At 38.3% G+C, this 27,897-nt stretch overlaps 3 protein-coding genes across 5 annotated transcripts; 2 read left to right on the top strand and 1 right to left on the bottom strand.

Moving 5' to 3' along the window:
• Positions 1 to 1,245: 1,245 nt before the first annotated feature.
• On the top strand, positions 1,246 to 2,508 carry LOC139430447 (uncharacterized). Its single transcript, XM_071197488.1, has one exon. The coding sequence runs from the start codon at positions 1,246 to 1,248 to the stop codon at positions 2,506 to 2,508; it is 1,263 nt and encodes a 420-aa protein (XP_071053589.1).
• A 1,328-nt stretch (positions 2,509 to 3,836) lies between these two features.
• LOC139430636 (uncharacterized) lies at positions 3,837 to 5,961 on the top strand. 3 transcript variants are annotated; one of them, XM_071197826.1, is made up of 3 exons: positions 3,837 to 4,254; positions 4,315 to 4,395; positions 4,456 to 5,961. In XM_071197826.1, exon 3 carries the CDS (start codon positions 4,591 to 4,593, stop codon positions 5,746 to 5,748), a length of 1,158 nt encoding a protein of 385 aa, XP_071053927.1. In that variant the 5' UTR covers positions 3,837 to 4,254; positions 4,315 to 4,395; positions 4,456 to 4,590; the 3' UTR covers positions 5,749 to 5,961. The 3 variants fall into 3 exon arrangements, with proteins under 3 accessions (XP_071053927.1, XP_071053928.1, XP_071053926.1); XM_071197827.1 differs by lacking the exon at positions 4,315 to 4,395; XM_071197825.1 differs by having other exon boundaries at positions 4,315 to 5,961.
• A 4,532-nt stretch (positions 5,962 to 10,493) lies between these two features.
• Positions 10,494 to 13,361, bottom strand: LOC139430446 (uncharacterized). Its single transcript, XM_071197487.1, has one exon. The coding sequence runs from the start codon at positions 13,359 to 13,361 to the stop codon at positions 10,494 to 10,496; it is 2,868 nt and encodes a 955-aa protein (XP_071053588.1).
• Between the last annotated feature and the right edge of the window lie 14,536 nt (positions 13,362 to 27,897).

Raw genomic sequence — 27,897 nt, 5'->3', positions numbered from 1 at the left:
ATTTACCGAAGAAAATCCGAAAACGAGAGAGTGGGATAATAAATCTTGATAATCGTACGGGTCCCGGTACTCACTGGACAGCTTACAACAAGGATGGTGTAAATGTTAACTACTTTGACAGTTATGGAGATTTACGACCACCGATTGAAGTGGAGAAGTATTTTATATCGGATGGGGGGAGAAATATTGTGAGGTATAATTATCGACGATATCAAAAAGAAGATCAAACAAATTGTGGACAATTGTGTCTGCATTTCTTAGATAGTTTAAATACCAAGGAAGTATCCGTGTAAGATTAGTCTTGAGAACAACAATGGAACAAGATACAATACATACAAGTTATACATTTACGCTCACCGGAAGGGGGTCGGAGTTGTCTTGTAACTTTAACCCACCGATTTATTTGAATGAACTCGGTACATACGAGTTAGCTCTTTTAAATTTCGAAACGTTCAATACGTTACCTAATATCGATTCAACAAACAATATTTTACAATATGAAGATCATATGGGAAATTTTACAGAGAATATTGAAATACCGCTAGGAACATACGATATTAACGATATTAACGAATACGTTAAAAAAACATTAACAGCGAGGAATATTCTCAGCGTGACTACACCGGGTACACAGATACGCATAAGAGGTAATAATAATACGCAACGTGCTGAGATAAAAACAAACCGGCGAATAAATTTTGCTAGCGATAATTCAATCGGTTCCTTACTTGGTTTTAACCCTAAAGTTATACCTAAAAACACGATAACAGAATCGGATCATATCGTGAATATAAATAAAACGAATGCATTACAAATTTATTGTAATTTGAGCTCCGGATCGTATACGAATGGACAACCCATGCACGTGTTGTATCATTTCTTCCCGAACGTACCGGCTGGTTTTAAAATAATAGAAGCTCCGCAACAACCGATTTACTTACCTGTTACAACGAACGTGATTAGTACATTAATAGTACGCATACTTGATCAGGACGGTCAGTTGGTAAACTTCAGAGACGAAGAAGTGACCGTGAGAGTGCACTTGAAATCGGTGTGAGTAGTAGGGTATTTAATATGGGTATAGTGTACGACGTTCGAAGAAAAGCACAGGAAAATCTGGGTGATAGAGTAATGTATAAAACGGTACGAAAGGATGTAAAACCTAACAGTAAGCGAAAATCAACTACCCAGTTAACACGCGTCAATCGTCAGTATTTAAGCAACTTAGGTTTTCAACTACTATAAATGGAGTCCTTAAACGTCACGGAGAAAATAAAAGTAGATAACTCGATTGTAAGTTACGAATATCATTCCCATCAACCGTTTGGTTCTACTAGCTTCGGTAACAATGATGAAATTCGTATAGGCATACCCGAAATAGACAATTACACATTGCCTCATGAAAGTTTTTTGTATGTGGAAGGGAGCGTACGTAAACTGGATGCGAGTGGTAAAGCAACAAAAGATGCTAGTGCAACTGCAAAATTGATAAATAATCCTGTAGCGTTTATGTTCAGTGATATTCGCTATCTTATAAATGGTGTTCAAATAGATGGAGTGAGAAACGTGGGGTTAACATCATGTATGAAAGGATACTTTTCGTATACCCCTCACGATATAATAAAGTTGGCGAACGCAGGTTGGAACATGGGCGAGGATCTGCTAGGTCAAGTGGTCCCAACATCCCCTGTAACGGATGCAATAATGGATAAAAATGGAAATTTTGGATTGAGTGTACCGCTAAAGACATTAATAGGGTTTGCTGAAGATTTTAAAACAATTGTGATGAATGTGAGACAAGAGCTAGTGTTAATTCGTAATAATGATGATAATGATGTGCTTGTGAATACGGTAGAAGAACCGTTACAGTTAAAAATCGATAAAGTTGTGTGGAGAATGCCCCATCTAGCCGTAGGCTTACGAGAACAATTAGCTCTAACAAAAATAGCAGGACGAAATATTGATCTGCAAATACCTTTTCGCAGTTGGGAAGTACATGAATATCCTTCTTTACCTCAAACAACAAAGCATTCATGGGCTGTGAAAACAGCTCCGCAGTTGGAAACACCTAGATTTATAATAATTGGGTTTCAAACAAAGAAGAAAGGAAAACAGTTGGCGAACATGGCAACCTTTGATAATGTAAAACTCACCAATTTGACGGTATTCCTAAACGGTGAACGCTACCCATACGATAATCTGAACGTGGACTTTGATAGTAATCGTGTCGCAGTGTTATATGACATGTATACACGCTTTCAAAAGTCCTACTATGGGAAGGAAGGAGAACCATTACTCACTCCGAAACAATTTATTGAAAATTATCCACTGATTGGAATTGATTGTACATATCAAGCAGAAGCGCTACACAAAAGTGGGGTAGAAATACGGATAGAATTTACGACAAAAAATCCGATTCCTGATGGTACCACAGCATACTGTTTAGTTTTACATGATAAGGCGTTTCAATATTCTCCACTAACAAAAATCGTCAAACAAATGACTTGAGTATGGGGAAAGAAGGGTTGGTAGTGTGTAGTTGGATCGGATCCTGAGCCGCATCGCACCCGTAGCTCATCATCCGAAATGTGAGACTTCTATATTCAGCGTAAACAAAAAAAAGTCGTAGAGTATAAGTTGTGCGACAGATTTCTACGGCTGCATAGTATGGATAATCGTGTTGATGTACGGAAGCAAGATGTATTCAAATAAAACTCAATACATAATTCTCGATATACAAGGTTTCATGGTCAACGAAGATCAGTTCGTACCTAAAGAATTAGCATCATGTGATAGTAACAAATGCATAACCCACCACGTTTTTCAACCGAGTAGCAGTATAGCTTCATTACCATCTAAATATAGGAATACTGCAAACTGGTTAATGACACATCATCATTGCATCGACTGGAAAGTTGGTTTTGTCCATCCAATGGAATTCGACGCCATAGTCAAATATCTGTGTCGGAATGTCAAGAAAGTGTATGTTAAAGGACCTGAAAAAATTAAATTTTTAAGACATATTATTTCCGCGCCGATATTTGCGTTGGAAGGTAGTATCTATAAACTTGAGATGGGTATACCGAGCTGTGCTTTTCACTCGCGACGAAGAAGTATGTGCGCTCTTTCCAATGTACGCCACTTACAAGAAGTTGTCGAAGAGGGGGTGCAAAACAAGGATGCGAAAGACAGTCGGTGACTATAAAGCAGAGACAAGTCGTAATGGGGGATAGTTAAGAGCTGGTTGCGATGGAACAAGTGTTCACTGTGTTTGGGTGTTGGCCACTTACATCTGCCAAGAAAGTGTACAGCGTAATGAAAAAATATGAACAAGATGCCTCATTTGCGAACATTCCAGCTCGTGATTTAAAATATTTACCAACACAGTATTATTTCGATAAAGTACCATCTATGGAATTACGAAGAATTTGGACCCAACTACCGTTCGCCTACCAGCAATCGAAAATGTTACAAATGAAGTTACCGTGTCTTGAACATTATAATAATGATTGTGCGGAAACTCATTTCGATGGACCACCACCACCTAAAATGCATTGTATTAAATGTACGTTAGAAAAGAAATAAATGTTATTTTTTTATCCATATTGATGAGTTTTATTTAAAGAAACCTCTTCACCTCCCCTTCCCCCTCCCCCTCCCCCCTCCCCCTCCCCCTCCCCTCCCCCTCCCCTGCCCCACCCCTGCCCCACCCCCCCGCGCGGGCTCAACTACGCTCCGCTTCGCTCCGCTCCGTACCGCGCTTCGCGCGACCGCCCGCGCGGGGGGGTGGGGCAGGGGTGGGGCAGGGGAGGGGGAGGGGAGGGGGAGGGGGGAGGGGGGATTGTAACCCCCCTTGAGTCACGGGCGAAGATAAGGTCCGAACGACCTCGCATTCTCAGACAGTATGACCTCCCCTTGGGCCACAGGCGATAACAAGGAGAAAACCTGGACAACCTCGCATTCCCAGACAGTATGACCTCCCCTTCAGTCACAGGCGATAACAAGGAGAAGACCTAAACGACCTCGCATTCCCAGACAGTTGACCGGACAAATACCTGTTCACTAACCCGTACTTAAAGGTAGTGGAAAGTGGGTTACTCCTCACTCCGTGTACAGCAGTCGCTGAGTGATATAGTAGTGTACAAAAGACGATAATTCCTTAAAAAGTGTGTTTACAATAATAACAGATTTTGTTAAAAACTGTGTTTTTCCGACCACGAAGAAATCGCCTTCTGCTAGAAAACCATTTGAAAAGTAAGTTACATCAATACAATTTTTATCGGTTTTCTTCATGTATGTTTGTGATGATTTCAGGTATTAATTGTTATACGCTGAGAAAAGTGGTTCTTCAGCGCATTGCAAACCTGTCAGACGTGATAGAAAACCATTTGAAAAGTAAGTTACATCAATACAATTTTTATCGGTTTTCTTCATGTATGTTTGTGATGATTTCAGACATTAATTGTTATACGCTGAGAAAAGTGGTTCTTCAGCGGATTGCAAACTTGTCAGACGTGAGCGAACGTATAATTTTAATAAAATAATCCAAATTTTTTGTAACCCTTTTGATTCCTTGAAGTCTTTCCCATTATGCTTCACTTAATTGGTAACAGCCACGCTCGTGCAAGCGATAATACCGATGGTATGACCGACCCACTGGTTGCCGTGCTGCCACGCAATAACGACAGTACGAATGTTGTTGAGTCAAGCCTACCGTCGTTACCATTATATTGCAGCGGCAACTTTGACGGTTTGAGTCGTACCATGCAGGATTTCACTACAGACCCACCACTGTACGAGCAAATAATGAATGAGCTCCGGTCACAGCCAGGGAACGACAATGGTGCGATTGTTACCACCAGTCCAACCTTGTCGTCCTACGGCTTAACTCGCATCAGTATGGAGATACGAGAAGAAGGAACATATCAGGAAGTTGTTGTGCCACCTGAACCTGCTACCAATCAGGCCGACGTGGTACAACCACTTCCAGATATTGTACATACGGATGTCACAAGTCAAGCACCTGCTGAAAACCAGGTGCTTGCGGCACCGTCTGTACCAGCGACGGAAGACGTATCCCAACCCTCCGATAGGATATGTGTTTCGCCTGTCTTCTCGAGTGGACCCATACGGTACACATCCCGCCGTATAAAAAAACGCGTCAACTTGTTGTCAAGGGGTTGCGTGAAACAAACTACCCGCCCAAACCCTTCTCCTGCTTCACAAGACTCCTGTAGATTGCTGCGCAACGCATTAGCCAAACCTCCCCGTAACACACGAAGAGTACCTACACTCGCTACAGTAACCAGACCTGCAACGGTGGTTACATCTCCACCAGAGGTGACCATCGACATCCGTGACAGCCCGCCAACTATCACAACTATCCCACCACAAAATGTGGTGTTCCCACCACCTTTACGTATCCCTACTATCCCGCAGAGGCAAAATCTTCCAGCTGTAAATACCGCACATCCCGACCCATGGGTTGATGCGTTTCTGCATTCAACAACCAACTTGGCAAGCAGTCTTTTGTCCCAAGAGGATTTTTTCATCTTGGGCTTGAAACCTCAATTGCAAACCAAAGTGACGACTTTGGAACATCATAAGCGCCACTTCGTGAACGCGTTGAATGCAGTAAACCAGAATCCCACCGTCTGCTTTGCTGCTTCTTCAAACATCCTTAACATGTACAACACCAAAATTAACCTGTATAAGTCCCTTCTCAGGCTGCTGCCTGACAACGGTTAATAGCGTTTTTTTTTGAAGCTCGTTCAGTTTTTTTGTCTCTTGCAGTGTTAACGTTGCAGGAGTTGGCTATGGAGAGCGTTAATTCGACGATTTCCCGTAAAGACCGTACGTTGCGGTTAGTAGATGTTTTACCAAAGACTCTACTACTAAACGTAATGTACAGCTGGGACATATGCTTCTGGCGTCGAATATCCCGAAAGGGCGATCGAATCAATCTTGGGGTGGTTTGCTTCCCCACCGTGGAACGCTTTGGAAAGAAAATGTCGCAAGGCACCGTACATAAGTTGTTCCACGGTTCTCCGGTTGATTGGAGTTCAACTTTCGGAGTGGGTCTTCAGTATCAAGCAAGGTATGTTTTTTATGAATCACATTTGGGCAACCTTTGCTATCGTTGTCGACGCCGCCTACACCATATTAGTATAACGAACGTTTTACAACTGGATTGTCGTGTGAAATTGCGCTCGAAAATAAAGTATGCATCTTCTGAACGATTGCAGACTATTATTTTAAATAAAAAATATTGGTGTGCGATGTGTTGTCGTGTGTCTTTGTTTCGAGTCTGTTTTAAACCACAACTTGAGGAGGATCAAAGTACTGAGGAATTGTCGGAGGGATGTCTCAGCAACTAATATGTTGTAGGTGGTTTTTTCAAATTTGTACACCATCCTTGTATGATACTGAAAATCGTTCGAATTGATGATATGACAACAAGTTCGCTTCCTTTTCACCTTTTCCGCTCCCATGCTTTTGTTTATATGTATTATTAATTATTTATTTGAATATTTACCGTATCTACTTATTGTTACCGCTCCCATGCTTTTGTTAATATGTATTATTAATTACTTATTTGAATATTTACCGTATCTACTTATTGTTAATTTAATACTAAGTAGTGTAAATTGTACTGTGACTTACACTGCTTTATTTTGTTTAATCACATAACATCTGTATGTGAATAACCCACTGGTGGTTCTACTACATCAACCATACAGATACTTTTGAAATCATGATAATAAATAATTTTGTAAATTTATGTATACCACGTCTTATTGTAAAATAAATATTGTGTAATATTACGCACGCTTTAAATAACTTTCAAACTCAATGTTAACAGTTTATATAGTTAAAGTGTTGTAAACCATTATTTTGAAACAATGATAATAAATAATCTGCTGAAATTTTTTGTATGCTACATTTTATGATAAAATAAACATTGTTTTCTACTACGACTTCATTTCTTGTTAATCTCCCGTTCAAGTATCACCCGTCAGCATGGTTGAAGACGTTAAGTTTGTTAGCCAACCTTTAACACTACCAATCTGTAATCTTCATAACGACTTCGCTGCAAATAAATTTAAACGACATAGCGAATTATTTGGTGGGGAATGTAAACGTGGTTTGATAATTGGTTCTTCGGGTGCCGGAAAAACAAACGTAATGTTAACTTTATTGACAGCTCTCAACGGGTTGCGCTTTTTGAATGTATATTTGTGCTCTAATTCACTCTACCAAATCAAACACGAATTTCTACGACAATTACTTAAACCTATCCGCTCTTGCGGCTATTATGAATACTCAGATGTCGGACGATTTCTACCACCGTCAAAGGTGAAAGAATATTCAATTATTATTTTTGATGATATTGCTCCTACAGAGCAACAGATTATCAAGGAATATTTTTCATACGGTCGTCATAGAAACGTTGATACTTTTTTACTCGCTCAAAGTTATAGCGCCATTTCCAAGCAGCTTTTACGTGACAATTGCAACCTTTTAGTTTTATTTAAACAAGATCTCACTAACTTGAAACATATTTACAACGATCATTTGCTAGGGGACATTACGTGGGATGATTTTGTCAGAATTTGTCGAACTTGTTGGGATACACCGCACGGTATATTAGTTATTGATTTAGATTGCGATAAAAATAACGGACGCTATCGGAAAGGTTTCGATGAGTACATTATACTGTAAAACCATTGACTTTACGACTGCATGCTCAGTCTCTGTGCGATCATTACACTATCACGTTGAACTATGAATCGTAATGTTGCACAACAGTTAATAGCTGCGCGAGAAGATGTTAAACATAAAATACGCACTTTGAAAGGAGATATAAAACAGAAGCAGTCCATTGCCGAAGCTCAACTCGCTCCACTGAAAGAACCTCTGACAGATATTTCCAAAAAATTACAAACTGTCAATTTATTAGCGCTCGACAATAAATTCGGGATAAAACGTGATTTATTTACCCCGAAAAAGGAGCAGTCACCAGATATCTCAGCCTTACTGGCTGACTTGCAGAAACCTTCTAAAGGACTTAAACTGGAAACTCCTAGAGTGAAACCTAAACGTAGAGTTACGTCAACACCCATTAAACCGGGAGCTAGCATGGATGTTTCACCGGAACTCGCACGGAGTCCGCAATTTCTCAGCGACGAAGAGGTGTTCGAGGGTCGAGATACTACACCTGAGGTTTCTGTTCGTGAGTCAGACACATCTTTAGATGTCTACGAGCGGGACGCTAGGGAGCAGTTGGCGCGCATGAAAGAGAATATGGAGGGAATGATGGAACAGACAGTTATTCGAGAAGCTTTAGGACAGCTGGACCCCTTACCACGTACCTATGTTACGGGTTTAACAGTAGATGTAAATAACGAGTTCGATCAAACTTACGGTGTTCGTGCACTTACCGATGGATTGTATATCGCAAATCAACCAATAACGTTTGACGGGAAAAACATTTTGGTGGGTAAATTTACGTATACAGGAACACCGGGGTTATACGAGTTGTTATTCAAAAATAAACCGGGTAAATTTACTTTACCAGATGCGAGAAATTACAAAGATATCTTACAACGTTCGAATGTACATAAAAGAGATTATGACGCTTCAAAAAGTATCATAACTGATGATGAAAATGAAAAGTTTGTGAACATAATCAAACCAATTTCCTTGGGTCAAAGACCAAATGTGTACTGGGCTCGATATTGGCCAAAACCTAAAACTGGATCAGGTCACTTAAATAAGTTGTTAGTACCTGCTGCAATTAAAGAGTACGAATACTGGGACGACGTGAACGAATTAGTTGATCGGTTGCGTTTACTACTTGCTTCCGAAGCAGCAGGTCATACTGCTCATCATAACGAAATTATATCCCTCATAGAGGAATTACGGGAAGCGCAAGTCATTCGTTAAGGGTATATAAACTTTTTTCTGTTTCTGTGACGCTTCAGAAGCCAATATGCCTTTAAACCGTTTTGGTGAACATGGTTCTACATCTATCGATAAATTTGGTAAGCATGTTCACCACCATGTTATACAGAACCACATAGCAAGATCCGAAGTTCTACAACCTTCATCAACATTTATTTTAACTTTACGTGGTGATGGAGATGTTGATCCAAAAACAAAACTTTATAAAATCACAAACAAAAGTGGAATTACGGATTACATCAATTCTTTCTACGAAGGTATGATAAAAGATGTTGTAAAGTCCGCTCATGTTCAGTTACTTGTTAACGATATCGTTATTAAGTCGCTCCAGGGAGTCCAACTCAAACGCGGAGATACCATTAAGTGTAAAAATAATGCACCGATAGGAGGACTACCTTTTCTTGTAGAGTTGTTGATTGAAGGGGTTGTAGAGTAATGGTTAGTGTTAAGCGAGATCTCGTTAACGAACTACATGCACCTGCGAGACGACATTATCGGCGACGCCGCGTTCTGCTTCACGGACTATTGGATCTTTATCAAGCTGATTTGGTTGAAATGATCCCATATGCGTCGGTCAATAAAGGTTACAAGTATATACTGACTGTTATCAACGCTTTTTCAAAATACGCATGGGCCTTACCACTCAAAACCAAAACTGGGAAAGAGGTTACTCAAGCTATGAAGGACATTTTGCATAGTAAAAAGAATATTACTCCGAGCAACTTACAAACCGATAATGGGAAAGAGTTTTACAATAGCGATTTTCAAAAATTAATGGAACAACTTAACATTAATCATTACAGCACCTATTCCACTTTAAAAAGCTCGATTATCGAACGGTTTAATAGAACCCTAAAAAATAAAATGTGGAAAGAATTTAGTATGCAAGGAAATTATCGCTGGTTAGACTTACTACCCAAATTACTAAAATCTTACAACAACACAATACATCGCACCATTCACATGAAACCTTCAGCTGTTAATCGACGAAATGAATCTGCTCTGTTAAATACTGTATACAATTCCATTAAAGTTGTCGACCCCAACCACCATAAATTTAATGTGGGGGAACACGTGCGAATTAGCAAGTACAGACACGCTTTTGCTAAAGGTTACCAACCAACTTGGTCCAATGAAATTTTCACCATAGCGACAGTTCAAAATACTAATCCCAGGACTTACCTTATTAAAGATGGTAGAGGAGAACCCATTCTTGGAGCATTTTACGACGAAGAATTACAACGTGTGAAACACCCGGATGTATTTTTAATTGAAAAAGTTCTTCGTCGAAAAGGAAATAAAGTCCGAGTGAAATGGTTGGGAATGGATAGCTCTCATAATTCTTGGATTGCAAAAAAGGATGTATTATAATTTTTACACTAAGAAAATAAAAAACTTTTTTTTTTAATTTCGTTGATTTTATTTCAAGTAACCTTTTTAACAACCTACTTTCTACTTTATATACAAGTTTTGTGATACAAGCAAGTATTTTTTTTTTTTTTTTTACAAATTAACTGATCGCAATTTAACTAGCCATACATGTTTACGTTTAACAACTCCAATAAGTTGTCCAAAAGATCTTCCCTGCGTAGATCTTCAATAAGATAGTTTCCCCAAGCTAACGTATGACATCCATCCTCCATCACGTAACGTTTATCGTCATGTGCAGAGAGCGCCACTTTATTCTTTAGTTCTGTATACATCGTGTGATAGGAGGAGCGAAAGACATACATCTTTTTTCGCACAGAACCTCCATCTTCGATAATCCGTTTATATTCTGAAACACTTAAGTTTTTATCGATAACATACTTTTTCACACCCTTGGCACGCTTGACAACTCCTTCCAAAGTGTTAATACAATAAGCTTTAGCTCCTGTACCATAAAACGATGTTAATATCGTATTTGGGTACTCATCTTTCATTTTTCCAACTATCGGCGGCCCTGGAGGAATATTATGTCTGTTGTTTAACTTGTAATTAGAGGTATCGAACATCTCTATATTTTCTTTGATATCCTGGTATACATTCTCAGTAAATATTTCGAGAATTAACGAATCCGTATCTGTATATAACAATAATACGTTTTCACCATATTTCTCTTTTAAAAAATTATAAAAAAAGTTATAAATGACCGCTTTCGACAATTCCAGTACGCTAAACCCTACATACAGAGGTTTGTTATATTTGACCTCCACCTTCTGCATTTCAATGGCTGCCAAATTATGGCAGAAAATTTTCGATGACTTGAAAGTCGGCTTTGCGATAAGAGCTTCTGCACCGGGTCTCCTGTAACGATTCTCCCAATGTGACACTAATCGTATATCGACTCTATTTTCAACATTTTCCATCGTTTTCCCATACACGATATTATTCATTTGTTTATAATGATTTTTCCCAAATTCATTCGTAGCATTCATTCGTTTCTCAGAGTTAAAATCGATATATGGTTTCATCCACGGCGATTGTTGAAATTGCAATGCACGGTGTATTTTGGTTAGCTTAAGACCTTTTTTCACACATTCACGTAGGTTTACATAGTGAATTATGTATTTCGATTTATTTTGTAAGTTCGCAATCAACTTAGGATGCTTCGATCCGGGAGCGATTATGTTTTCGGGACAAAACGGTAGATCATCATGCTGGTTGTGTAACCTTTCGGGATACTCCAAATCCACTTCAAAGACATAACCAAGGTGTTCATCATCTAAACACTCCACATCTATATCTGCTATTTCTTGGTTCGACAACCATCGAAAACCGCCTGTTGGTAATTTACAACTCATTGCATACCCATACAAATTGGTAGCGTCCAAGTATAGAATATATGATGATGGTTTTTCCGGGTTAAAATCGTCAAGGAACTTGTTGTTTGCTATTGCAGATCGTTTTACACACATACAGAGACCGCCTCTAATTCCTTTCTTAAAAAAGTGTAACATGTCAATGTCTGATAACAATTCTAATTTTACACCTGTCATTTTTAACAGAGCATCCCACCCAAACCCGGGCGCAGTATAATAATGGCAAGGATCCAGATTGTAATTCTCCAAAGATATTGTCCTGAAATTTTCAAAGACGTCAGTCAACATTAACACATCTGACGTCAAATACAGGTCACTGTATTCTCCCAACGTTGTACACTTAAATTTATTCCATACAGTCTGTGCTCTAGAGTATTGTTCCTTTGAAATATTACTTGAACTCAATATGTCGTAAAACTGTGTATGATCAGGCAATTTACTATACTCCAACTTTTCAAACGAATCTACGAACGAATATGGAAATACACCTTTCTGGCGCATCAATCTAAATTCTTCAGAGTCTTTGAATTTTTTTTTCACTTCCACACAATCCTTATCATCCAAATATGAAACCAACTTTTCCAAAGAACTCGCCATAAATCTAAACGAGTCGACGAATCTTATTTTCATAAACACTTTGCGTTTCTTTCCCTTGTTATCGGTTGTTTCTCCGACAACTATTTTTTTGGAAAAAGAAATATATTTTTCTTTGTTTTGTGCTATCACCTCTACTTCCTCCTTGTTTAGGGCAATACTTTTCACAAACATGTGGGCATCGTAATTCGACAGGTTGTGGAAAAACACAGGGATAAACATCGGTAATTTATAATTTATATTGCAGACGGAATGCGCAGGACCCCTATACAATCCTGTCAAGTGATCGTGATCACACACTTTCTCTTCTTTGTTTATTGGTTTATCACAAATGTGACATACGGAACTCAGTTCATGTACAAATTGGTCCAGACAGCTTAGCGGTATCATATCCTTTGTTTGCCTCAAATGTTGTTTATAGATCTCTATTACATCCTTCTCCAATCTTATAATAAATTCCAGAGCAGCGTTTCGCCCTCGGTATATTCGGAATTTCGATAAGTTATCATCGTAAGCACACTTAATGTAGTACGCAAACGCGTATGGTTCGTGTTCAAAACATCGGGCCGTATATGGTTTATTATCATCGTAAACTTTTCCTTCTTCGGGCGTTAAGGGTTTCAGAATCGCCTCGAAATCGGCGTACACCACAAACGGAACTTTCATTTTTTTTTCAAATCCTTCAAATTGTAAAACATTTTCCTTTTCTAGATGTCCGAACTTATTCACTTTTATTTGTTCGCTTGGTACTGTTGCTTTCACTTTTTTACAGTCATCCATCTGATGTCGTACCAACTTGTCTTCAGTTGAAAAGTATTGCAAACAACCCTCACAAATATATCTTTGATGTTCATGAGTCGATGATTGTGTATTTATCAGTCGAGATAAGTTTTTTATCCAACAATAGTGGTTATTCCCGAAATTGTCGCTGACTACTAATAAGTTTACATGACGCTCCCGTTTCTGTTTACATATACATACAGTTACAATATCATCTACCATTTTCTCTCCATTATACCAAGAATTTATACCATAGACGTTAATTGAAATGTTATTTTCTTCCTCAAATTTTGGTATGTCTCTGATGGGTACTGGGAATGTTACGCAGTCAAACTTTAATTCTGTTTCCCTATAATCTGGGTATGATTATATTCTTTGCGGTAAACCTGTGGGTTGGTACAGCGCGGATATCAGTGCCCAAGCAAAGCACTTATTATCGTTATTTTGCACGTTTATTACCGCTCTCTTCCCTTTTATGGATGTCGGTAAGTCGATGTAGCTCGATGCTCTTGTAGGATTAAACTTGTTACAGTTCACTTCAAGATATAATATTTCCAACAAGGTCCAACCTGCAGTATTAACGCCTTTAGTTTCGCATTTTACTACTTTTCTATTCTTATACTCTTACCTGAGTCCCGTTCTTGGAATTCCGACATTTTCACCATAATCTCGTCCATAAAGTCCTCGTATGTTTGGTACAAGTCTACGGCTACTGTTATAATTTTATTTTTTGTGTTGAATGATTTGATTTCCACTTCTTCCTTCGTATTTATGAAATACAATCCAAAAATTTCCGTATTCACTTTTAAACTACCATTTACATTCCTCACGGACTGTATCAAACTGATAACTTTTTCTCTAATTCGGTTACTGAATTCCTTCATGTCTACGTACTTCCGTTCATGATCGCTCACTCTAAAACTACATATTTTATCTCCAAATATCGAATCTATTTTTTCTACACCATCATCTATTATTACGAAGGCTTTCTGTTTATGTTTGTTGCTGCGCAGATGTGAGGAATAACATTGTCTGGTTACGTGTTCATCACATATTTCACACACTATAACATCTCCTTGTTGATCCTCTTCCACCTTTCGACGTTTCCCAATACATGCTGTGCGTTGATGTCTCACAAGATTATCTGGTCTAGTAAACTCTTTGTAACACACGTCGCAGGTCAACATGTTCACAACACTCTTACTTCAATACTGTTGAACACGATTTTCTATCTGCTATTTAAAGCATACCTCCTCCGAAGTGGGGTTTTCAATGAACTCACGTCGTGTAACCTTCATTTCAGGTCACGTACAAGGTCAACGTCATGGTCACAATTAAGGTTGACTTCAAGGTCTCCGTTGAGGTCAAAGTAAAGGTCATTGTTCAGGTCAAGGTTACTGATCAAGGTCATGGTCACTAAACGTGATCTTGACCTGAGGTGAGCTCAAAGTAAAGGTCATTGTTTAGGTCTAGGTTACTGGTCAACGAACCCCTTTGCAATAGCCGATTCTGGAACCTCCTCCCAGAACCTCAGGGCAAGGTCAAGGTCATGGTCACTCAACGTGACCTTGGCCTTGACCTTGACCTGAGGTTCTGAGAGGAGGTTCTAGAATCGGCTTTTATCTACTACTAACATGGCTCAGAACGGCGTATAACGTCATAATATCACGTTTTGGGCACATTTTGTTTTTATCTCCAACATGCTCCAATATGTTATTAGACACCTGAATATCACATATATGGTCAACAGAATCATCGGAACCAAAAGTGATAGAAAGTTCAAACATGTCTCAGAACGGCGTATAACGTCATAATATCACGTTTTGGGCACATTTTGTTTTTTATCTCCAACATGCTCCATGATGACATTTGGCCCCTGAATATCACCTATATGGTCAACAGAATTACCGGAACCAAAAGTGATAGAAAGTTCAAACATGGCTCAGAACGGCGTATAACGTCATAATATCACGTTTTGGGCGCATTTTGTTTTTTATCTCCAACATGCTCCAATATGTTATTAGGAGCCTGAATATCACATATATGGTCAACAGAATCATCGGAACCAAAAGTGATAGAAAGTTCAAACATGGCTCAGAACGGCGTATAACGTCATAATATCACGTTTTGGGCACATTTTGTTTTTTATCTCCAACATGCTCCAATACGATATTTGGCCCCTGAATATCACAAATATGGTCAACAGAATTATCGGAACCAAAAGTGATAGAAAGTTCAAACATGGCTCAGAACGGCGTATAACGTCATAATATCACGTTTTGGGCACATTTTGTTTTTTATCTCCAACATGCTCCAAGATGATATTTGGCCCCTGAATATCACATATATGGTCAACAGAATTACCGGAACCAAAAGTGATAGAAATTTCAAACATGGCTCAGAACGGCGTATAACGTCATAATATCACGTTTTGGGCACATTTTGTTTTTATCTCCAACATGCTCCAATATGTTATTAGGCACCTGAATATCACATATATGGTCAACAGAATCATCGGAACCAAAAGTGATAGAAAGTTCAAACATGTCTCAGAACGGCGTATAACGTCATAATATCACGTTTTGGGCACATTTTGTTTTTTATCTCCAACATGCTCCATGATGACATTTGGCCCCTGAATATCACCTATATGGTCAACAGAATTACCGGAACCAAAAGTGATAGAAAGTTCAAACATGGCTCAGAACGGCGTATAACGTCATAATATCACGTTTTGGGCGCATTTTGTTTTTTATCTCCAACATGCTCCAATATGTTATTAGGAGCCTGAATATCACATATATGGTCAACAGAATCATCGGAACCAAAAGTGATAGAAAGTTCAAACATGGCTCAGAACGGCGTATAACGTCATAATATCACGTTTTGGGCACATTTTGTTTTTATCTCCAACATGCTCCAATATGTTATTAGGCACCTGAATATCACATATATGGTCAACAGAATCATCGGAACCAAAAGTGATAGAAAGTCCAAACATGTCTCAGAACGGCGTATAACGTCATAATATCACGTTTTGGGCACATTTTGTTTTTTATCTCCAACATGCTCCAAGATGATATTTGGCCCCTGAATATCATATATATGGTCAACAGAATTACCGGAACCAAAAGTGATAGAAATTTCAAACATGGCTCAGAACGGCGTATAACGTCATAATATCACGTTTTGGGCACATTTTGTTTTTATCTCCAACATGCTCCAATATGTTATTAGACACCTGAATATCACATATATGGTCAACAGAATCATCGGAACCAAAAGTGATAGAAAGTTCAAACATGTCTCAGAACGGCGTATAACGTCATAATATCACGTTTTGGGCACATTTTGTTTTTTATCTCCAACATGCTCCATGATGACATTTGGCCCCTGAATATCACCTATATGGTCAACAGAATTACCGGAACCAAAAGTGATAGAAAGTTCAAACATGGCTCAGAACGGCGTATAACGTCATAATATCACGTTTTGGGCGCATTTTGTTTTTTATCTCCAACATGCTCCAATATGTTATTAGGAGCCTGAATATCACATATATGGTCAACAGAATCATCGGAACCAAAAGTGATAGAAAGTTCAAACATGGCTCAGAACGGCGTATAACGTCATAATATCACGTTTTGGGCACATTTTGTTTTTTATCTCCAACATGCTCCAATACGATATTTGGACCCTGAATATCACAAATATGGTCAACAGAATTATCGGAACCAAAAGTGATAGAAAGTTCAAACATGGCTCAGAACGGCGTATAACGTCATAATATCACGTTTTGGGCACATTTTGTTTTTTATCTCCAACATGCTCCAAGATGATATTTGGCCCCTGAATATCACATATATGGTCAACAGAATTACCGGAACCAAAAGTGATAGAAATTTCAAACATGGCTCAGAACGGCGTATAACGTCATAATATCACGTTTTGGGCACATTTTGTTTTTATCTCCAACATGCTCCAATATGTTATTAGGCACCTGAATATCACATATATGGTCAACAGAATTATCGGAACCAAAAGTGATAGAAAGTTCAAACATGTCTCAGAACGGCGTATAACGTCATAATATCACGTTTTGGGCACATTTTGTTTTTTATCTCCAACATGCTCCAAGATGATATTTGGCCCCTGAATATCACATATATGGTCAACAGAATTACCGGAACCAAAAGTGATAGAAATTTCAAACATGGCTCAGAACGGCGTATAACGTCATAATATCACGTTCTGGGCACATTTTGTTTTTATCTCCAACATGCTCCAATATGTTATTAGGCACCTGAATATCACATATATGGTCAACAGAATCATCGGAACCAAAAGTGATAGAAAGTTCAAACATGTCTCAGAACGGCGTATAACGTCATAATATCACGTTTTGGGCACATTTTGTTTTTTATCTCCAACATGCTCCATGATGACATTTGGCCCCTGAATATCACCTATATGGTCAACAGAATTACCGGAACCAAAAGTGATAGAAAGTTCAAACATGGCTCAGAACGGCGTATAACGTCATAATATCACGTTTTGGGCGCATTTTGTTTTTTATCTCCAACATGCTCCAATATGTTATTAGGAGCCTGAATATCACATATATGGTCAACAGAATCATCGGAACCAAAAGTGATAGAAAGTTCAAACATGGCTCAGAACGGCGTATAACGTCATAATATCACGTTTTGGGCACATTTTGTTTTTATCTCCAACATGCTCCAATATGTTATTAGGCACCTGAATATCACATATATGGTCAACAGAATCATCGGAACCAAAAGTGATAGAAAGTTCAAACATGTCTCAGAACGGCGTATAACGTCATAATATCACGTTTTGGGCACATTTTGTTTTTTATCTCCAACATGCTCCAAGATGTCATTAGGCGCCTGAATATCACATATATGGTCAACAGAATTACCGGAACCAAAAGTGATAGAAAGTTCAAACATGGCTCAGAACGGCGTATAACGTCATAATATCACGTTTTGGGCACATTTTGTTTTTTATCTCCAACATGCTCCATGATGACAGAATCATCGGAACCAAAAGTGATAGAAAGTTCAAACATGTCTCAGAACGGCGTATAACGTCATAATATCACGTTTTGGGCACATTTTGTTTTTTATCTCCAACATGCTCCAAGATGTCATTAGGCGCCTGAATATCACATATATGGTCAACAGAATTACCGGAACCAAAAGTGATAGAAAGTTCAAACATGGCTCAGAACGGCGTATAACGTCATAATATCACGTTTTGGGCACATTTTGTTTTTTATCTCCAACATGCTCCAAGATGTCATTTGGCGCCTGAATATCACATATATGGTCAACAGAATTACCGGAACCAAAAGTGATAGAAAGTTCAAACATGTCTCAGAACGGCGTATAACGTCATAATATCACGTTTTGGGCACATTTTGTTTTTTATCTCCAACATGCTCCAAAATGATATTTGGCCCCTGAATATCACATATATGGTCAACAGAATTACCGGAACCAAAAGTGATAGAAATTTCAAACATGGCTCAGAACGGCGTATAACGTCATAATATCACGTTTTGGGCACATTTTGTTTTTATCTCCAACATGCTCCAATATGTTATTAGACACCTGAATATCACATATATGGTCAACAGAATCATCGGAACCAAAAGTGATAGAAAGTTCAAACATGTCTCAGAACGGCGTATAACGTCATAATATCACGTTTTGGGCACATTTTGTTTTTTATCTCCAACATGCTCCATGATGACATTTGGCCCCTGAATATCATCTATATGGTCAACAGAATTACCGGAACCAAAAGTGATAGAAAGTTCAAACATGGCTCAGAACGGCGTATAACGTCATAATATCACGTTTTGGGCGCATTTTGTTTTTTATCTCCAACATGCTCCAATATGTTATTAGGAGCCTGAATATCACATATATGGTCAACAGAATCATCGGAACCAAAAGTGATAGAAAGTTCAAACATGGCTCAGAACGGCGTATAACGTCATAATATCACGTTTTGGGCACATTTTGTTTTTTATCTCCAACATGCTCCAAGATGTCATTAGGCGCCTGAATATCACATATATGGTCAACAGAATTACCGGAACCAAAAGTGATAGAAAGTTCAAACATGGCTCAGAACGGCGTATAACGTCATAATATCACGTTTTGGGCACATTTTGTTTTTTATCTCCAACATGCTCCAAGATGTCATTTGGCGCCTGAATATCACATATATGGTCAACAGAATTACCGGAACCAAAAGTGATAGAAAGTTCAAACATGTCTCAGAACGGCGTATAACGTCATAATATCACGTTTTGGGCACATTTTGTTTTTTATCTCCAACATGCTCCAAAATGATATTTGGCCCCTGAATATCACATATATGGTCAACAGAATTACCGGAACCAAAAGTGATAGAAATTTCAAACATGGCTCAGAACGGCGTATAACGTCATAATATCACGTTTTGGGCACATTTTGTTTTTATCTCCAACATGCTCCAATATGTTATTAGACACCTGAATATCACATATATGGTCAACAGAATCATCGGAACCAAAAGTGATAGAAAGTTCAAACATGTCTCAAAACGGCGTATAACGTCATAATATCACGTTTTGGGCACATTTTGTTTTTTATCTCCAACATGCTCCATGATGACATTTGGCCCCTGAATATCATCTATATGGTCAACAGAATTACCGGAACCAAAAGTGATAGAAAGTTCAAACATGGCTCAGAACGGCGTATAACGTCATAATATCACGTTTTGGGCGCATTTTGTTTTTTATCTCCAACATGCTCCAATATGTTATTAGGAGCCTGAATATCACATATATGGTCAACAGAATCATCGGAACCAAAAGTGATAGAAAGTTCAAACATGGCTCAGAACGGCGTATAACGTCATAATATCACGTTTTGGGCACATTTTGTTTTTTATCTCCAACATGCTCCAATACGATATTTGGCCCCTGAATATCACAAATATGGTCAACACAATTACCGGAACCAAAAGTGATAGAAATTTCAAACATGGCTCAGAACGGCGTATAACGTCATAATATCACGTTTTGGGCACATTTTGTTTTTATCTCCAACATGCTCCAATATGTTATTAGGCACCTGAATATCACATATATGGTCAACAGAATCATCGGAACCAACAGTGATAGAAAGTTCAAACATGTCTCAGAACGGCGTATAACGTCATAATATCACGTTTTGGGCACATTTTGTTTTTTATCTCCAACATGCTCCATGATGACATTTGGCCCCTGAATATCACCTATATGGTCAACAGAATTACCGGAACCAAAAGTGATAGAAAGTTCAAACATGGCTCAGAACGGCGTATAACGTCATAATATCACGTTTTGGGCGCATTTTGTTTTTTATCTCCAACATGCTCCAATATGTTATTAGGAGCCTGAATATCACATATATGGTCAACAGAATCATCGGAACCAAAAGTGATAGAAAGTTCAAACATGGCTCAGAACGGCGTATAACGTCATAATATCACGTTTTGGGCACATTTTGTTTTTTATCTCCAACATGCTCCAATACGATATTTGGCCCCTGAATATCACAAATATGGTCAACAGAATTATCGGAACCAAAAGTGATAGAAAGTTCAAACATGGCTCAGAACGGCGTATAACGTCATAATATCACGTTTTGGGCACATTTTGTTTTTTACCTCCAACATGCTCCAAGATGATATTTGGCCCCTGAATATCACATATATGGTCAACAGAATTACCGGAACCAAAAGTGATAGAAATTTCAAACATGGCTCAGAACGGCGTATAACGTCATAATATCACGTTTTGGGCACATTTTGTTTTTATCTCCAACATGCTCCAATATATTATTAGGCACCTGAATATCACATATATGGTCAACAGAATCATCGGAACCAAAAGTGATAGAAAGTTCAAACATGTCTCAGAACGGCGTATAACGTCATAATATCACGTTTTGGGCACATTTTGTTTTTTATCTCCAACATGCTCCATGATGACATTTGGCCCCTGAATATCACCTATATGGTCAACAGAATTACCGGAACCAAAAGTGATAGAAAGTTCAAACATGGCTCAGAACGGCGTATAACGTCATAATATCACGTTTTGGGCGCATTTTGTTTTTTATCTCCAACATGCTCCAATATGTTATTAGGAGCCTCAATATCACATATATGGTCAACAGAATCATCGGAACCAAAAGTGATAGAAAGTTCAAACATGGCTCAGAACGGCGTATAACGTCATAATATCACGTTTTGGGCACATTTTGTTTTTATCTCCAACATGCTCCAATATGTTATTAGACACCTGAATATCACATATATGGTCAACAGAATCATCGGAACCAAAAGTGATAGAAAGTTCAAACATGTCTCAGAACGGCGTATAACGTCATAATATCACGTTTTGGGCACATTTTGTTTTTTATCTCCAACATGCTCCATGATGACATTTGGCCCCTGAATATCATCTATATGGTCAACAGAATTACCGGAACCAAAAGTGATAGAAAGTTCAAACATGGCTCAGAACGGCGTATAACGTCATAATATCACGTTTTGGGCGCATTTTGTTTTTTATCTCCAACATGCTCCAATATGTTATTAGGAGCCTGAATATCACATATATGGTCAACAGAATCATCGGAACCAAAAGTGATAGAAAGTTCAAACATGGCTCAGAACGGCGTATAACGTCATAATATCATGTTTTGGGCACATTTTGTTTTTTACCTCCAACATGCTCCAATACGATATTTGGCCCCTGAATATCACAAATATGGTCAACACAATTACCGGAACCAAAAGTGATAGAAATTTCAAACATGGCTCAGAACGGCGTATAACGTCATAATATCATGTTTTGGGCACATTTTGTTTTTTATCTCCAACATGCTCCAAGATGATATTTGGCCCCTGAATATCACATATATGGTCAACAGAATTACCGGAACCAAAAGTGATAGAAATTTCAAACATGGCTCAGAACGGCGTATAACGTCATAATATCACGTTTTGGGCACATTTTGTTTTTATCTCCAACATGCTCCAATATGTTATTAGGCACCTGAATATCACATATATGGTCAACAGAATCATCGGAACCAAAAGTGATAGAAAGTTCAAACATGTCTCAGAACGGCGTATAACGTCATAATATCACGTTTTGGGCACATTTTGTTTTTTATCTCCAACATGCTCCATGATGACATTTGGCCCCTGAATATCACCTATATGGTCAACAGAATTACCGGAACCAAAAGTGATAGAAAGTTCAAACATGGCTCAGAACGGCGTATAACGTCATAATATCACGTTTTGGGCGCATTTTGTTTTTTATCTCCAACATGCTCCAATATGTTATTAGGAGCCTGAATATCACATATATGGTCAACAGAATCATCGGAACCAAAAGTGATAGAAAGTTCAAACATGGCTCAGAACGGCGTATAACGTCATAATATCACGTTTTGGGCACATTTTGTTTTTATCTCCAACATGCTCCAATATGTTATTAGGCACCTGAATATCACATATATGGTCAACAGAATTACCGGAACCAAAAGTGATAGAAAGTTCAAACATGGCTCAGAACGGCGTATAACGTCATAATATCACGTTTTGGGCGCATTTTGTTTTTTATCTCCAACATGCTCCAATATGTTATTAGGAGCCTGAATATCACATATATGGTCAACAGAATCATCGGAACCAAAAGTGATAGAAAGTTCAAACATGGCTCAGAACGGCGTATAACGTCATAATATCACGTTTTGGGCACATTTTGTTTTTTATCTCCAACATGCTCCAATACGATATTTGGCCCCTGAATATCACAAATATGGTCAACAGAATTATCGGAACCAAAAGTGATAGAAAGTTCAAACATGGCTCAGAACGGCGTATAACGTCATAATATCACGTTTTGGGCACATTTTGTTTTTTATCTCCAACATGCTCCAAGATGATATTTGGCCCCTGAATATCACATATATGGTCAACAGAATTACCGGAACCAAAAGTGATAGAAATTTCAAACATGGCTCAGAACGGCGTATAACGTCATAATATCACGTTTTGGGCACATTTTGTTTTTATCTCCAACATGCTCCAATATGTTATTAGGCACCTGAATATCACATATATGGTCAACAGAATCATCGGAACCAAAAGTGATAGAAAGTTCAAACATGTCTCAGAACGGCGTATAACGTCATAATATCACGTTTTGGGCACATTTTGTTTTTTATCTCCAACATGCTCCATGATGACATTTGGCCCCTGAATATCACCTATATGGTCAACAGAATTACCGGAACCAAAAGTGATAGAAAGTTCAAACATGGCTCAGAACGGCGTATAACGTCATAATATCACGTTTTGGGCGCATTTTGTTTTTTATCTCCAACATGCTCCAATATGTTATTAGGAGCCTGAATATCACATATATGGTCAACAGAATCATCGGAACCAAAAGTGATAGAAAGTTCAAACATGGCTCAGAACGGCGTATAACGTCATAATATCACGTTTTGGGCACATTTTGTTTTTATCTCCAACATGCTCCAATATGTTATTAGGCACCTGAATATCACATATATGGTCAACAGAATCATCGGAACCAAAAGTGATAGAAAGTTCAAACATGTCTCAGAACGGCGTATAACGTCATAATATCACGTTTTGGGCACATTTTGTTTTTTATCTCCAACATGCTCCAAGATGTCATTAGGCGCCTGAATATCACATATATGGTCAACAGAATTACCGGAACCAAAATTGATAGAAAGTTCAAACATGGCTCAGAACGGCGTATAACGTCATAATATCACGTTTTGGGCACATTTTGTTTTTTATCTCCAACATGCTCCAAGATGTCATTTGGCGCCTGAATATCACATATATGGTCAACAGAATTACCGGAACCAAAAGTGATAGAAAGTTCAAACATGTCTCAGAACGGCGTATAACGTCATAATATCACGTTTTGGGCACATTTTGTTTTTTATCTCCAACATGCTCCAAGATGATATTTGGCCCCTGAATATCACATATATGGTCAACAGAATTACCGGAACCAAAAGTGATAGAAAGTTCAAACATGGCTCAGAACGGCGTATAACGTCATAATATCACGTTTTGGGCACATTTTGTTTTTATCTCCAACATGCTCCAATATGTTATTAGGCACCTGAATATCACATATATGGTCAACAGAATTACCGGAACCAAAAGTGATAGAAAGTTCAAACATGGCTCAGAACGGCGTATAACGTCATAATATCACGTTTTGGGCGCATTTTGTTTTTTATCTCCAACATGCTCCAATATGTTATTAGGAGCCTGAATATCACATATATGGTCAACAGAATCATCGGAACCAAAAGTGATAGAAAGTTCAAACATGGCTCAGAACGGCGTATAACGTCATAATATCACGTTTTGGGCACATTTTGTTTTTTATCTCCAACATGCTCCAATACGATATTTGGCCCCTGAATATCACAAATATGGTCAACAGAATTATCGGAACCAAAAGTGATAGAAAGTTCAAACATGGCTCAGAACGGCGTATAACGTCATAATATCACGTTTTGGGCACATTTTGTTTTTTATCTCCAACATGCTCCAAGATGATATTTGGCCCCTGAATATCACATATATGGTCAACAGAATTATCGGAACCAAAAGTGATAGAAATTTCAAACATGGCTCAGAACGGCGTATAACGTCATAATATCACGTTTTGGGCACATTTTGTTTTTATCTCCAACATGCTCCAATATGTTATTAGGCACCTGAATATCACATATATGGTCAACAGAATCATCGGAACCAAAAGTGATAGAAAGTTCAAACATGTCTCAGAACGGCGTATAACGTCATAATATCACGTTTTAGGCACATTTTGTTTTTTATCTCCAACATGCTCCATGATGACATTTGGCCCCTGAATATCACCTATATGGTCAACAGAATTACCGGAACCAAAAGTGATAGAAAGTTCAAACATGGCTCAGAACGGCGTATAACGTCATAATATCACGTTTTGGGCGCATTTTGTTTTTTATCTCCAACATGCTCCAATATGTTATTAGGAGCCTGAATATCACATATATGGTCAACAGAATCATCGGAACCAAAAGTGATAGAAAGTTCAAACATGGCTCAGAACGGCGTATAACGTCATAATATCACGTTTTGGGCACATTTTGTTTTTATCTCCAACATGCTCCAATATGTTATTAGGCACCTGAATATCACATATATGGTCAACAGAATCATCGGAACCAAAAGTGATAGAAAGTTCAAACATGTCTCAGAACGGCGTATAACGTCATAATATCACGTTTTGGGCACATTTTGTTTTTTATCTCCAACATGCTCCAAGATGTCATTAGGCGCCTGAATATCACATATATGGTCAACAGAATTACCGGAACCAAAATTGATAGAAAGTTCAAACATGGCTCAGAACGGCGTATAACGTCATAATATCACGTTTTGGGCACATTTTGTTTTTTATCTCCAACATGCTCCAAGATGTCATTTGGCGCCTGAATATCACATATATGGTCAACAGAACTACCGGAACCAAAAGTGATAGAAAGTTCAAACATGTCTCAGAACGGCGTATAACGTCATAATATCACGTTTTGGGCACATTTTGTTTTTTATCTCCAACATGCTCCAAGATGATATTTGGCCCCTGAATATCACATATATGGTCAACAGAATTACCGGAACCAAAAGTGATAGAAATTTCAAACATGGCTCAGAACGGCGTATAACGTCATAATATCACGTTTTGGGCACAATTTGTTTTTATCTCCAACATGCTCCAATATGTTATTAGGCACCTGAATATCACATATATGGTCAACAGAATCATCGGAACCAAAAGTGATAGAAAGTTCAAACATGGCTCAGAACGGCGCATAACGTCATAATATCACGTTTTGGGCACATTTTGTTTTTTATCTCCAACATGCTCCATGATGACATTTGGCCCCTGAATATCACCTATATGGTCAACAGAATTACCGGAACCAAAAGTGATAGAAAGTTCAAACATGGCTCAGAACGGCGTATAAAGTCATAATATCACGTTTTGGGCGCATTTTGTTTTTTATCTCCAACATGCTCCAATATGTTATTAGGAGCCTGAATATCACATGTATGGTCAACAGAATCATCGGAACCAAAAGTGATAGAAAGTTCAAACATGGCTCAGAACGGCGTATAACGTCATAATATCACGTTTTGGGCACATTTTGTTTTTTATCTCCAACATGCTCCAATACGATATTTGGCCCCTGAATATCACAAATATGGTCAACAGAATTATCGGAACCAAAAGTGATAGAAAGTTCAAACATGGCTCAGAACGGCGTATAACGTCATAATATCACGTTTTGGGCACATTTTGTTTTTTATCTCCAACATGCTCCAAGATGATATTTGGCCCCTGAATATCACATATATGGTCAACAGAATTACCGGAACCAAAAGTGATAGAAAGTTCAAATATGGCTCAGAACGGCGTATAACGTCATAATATCACGTTTTGGGCACATTTTGTTTTTCATCTCCAACATGCTCCAATACGATATTTGGCCCCTGAATATCACAAATATGGTCAACAGAATTATCGGAACCAAAAGTGATAGAAAGTTCAAACATGGCTCAGAACGGCGTATAACGTCATAATATCACGTTTTGGGCACATTTTGTTTTTTATCTACAACATGCTCCAAGATGTCATTTGGCGCCTGAATATCACATATATGGTCAACAGAATTACCGGAACCAAAAGTGATAGAAAGTTCAAATATGGCTCAGGACGGCGTATAACGTCATAATATCACGTTTTGGGCGCATTTTATTTTTTATCTCCAACATGCTCCAATACGATATTTGGCCCCTGAATATCACAAATATGGTCAACAGAATTATCGGAACCAAAAGTGATAGAAAGTTCAAACATGGCTCAGAACGGCGTATAACGTCATAATATCACGTTTTGGGCACATTTTGTTTTTTATCTCCAACATGCTCCAAGATGACATTTGGCCCCTGAATATCACATATATGGTCAACAGAATTACCGGAACCAAAAGTGATAGAAAGTTCAAACATGGCTCAGAACGGCGTATAACGTCATAATATCACGTTTTGGGCGCATTTTGTTTTTTATCTCCAACATGCTCCAATATGTTATTAGGAGCCTGAATATCACATATATGGTCAACAGAATCATCGGAACCAAAAGTGATAGAAAGTTCAAACATGGCTCAGAACGGCGTATAACGTCATAATATCACGTTTTGGGCATATTTTCTTTTTTATCTCCAACATGCTCCAATATGTTATTAGGAGCCTGAGTATCACAAATATGGTCAACAGAATTATCGTAACCAAAAGTGATAGAAAGTTCAAACATGGCTCAGAACGGCGTATAACGTCATAATATCACGTTTTGGGCACATTTTGTTTTTCATCTCCAACATGCTCCAAGATGTCATTTGGCGCCTGAATATCACATATATGGTCAACAGAATTACCGGAACCAAAAGTGATAGAAAGTTCAAACATGGCTCAGAACGGCGTATAACGTCATAATATCACGTTTTGGGCACATTTTGTTTTTTATCTCCAACATGCTCCAAGATGTCATTTGGCGCCTGAATATCACATA

This window comes from Onthophagus taurus, chromosome 7 (genome assembly GCF_036711975.1).
Source record: "Onthophagus taurus isolate NC chromosome 7, IU_Otau_3.0, whole genome shotgun sequence".
In the NCBI taxonomy this organism is placed as follows: Eukaryota; Metazoa; Arthropoda; class Insecta; order Coleoptera; family Scarabaeidae; genus Onthophagus; species Onthophagus taurus.
The sequence above is the reverse complement of the archived record's forward strand: the minus strand, read 5'-3'. Positions and strand labels throughout refer to the sequence as shown.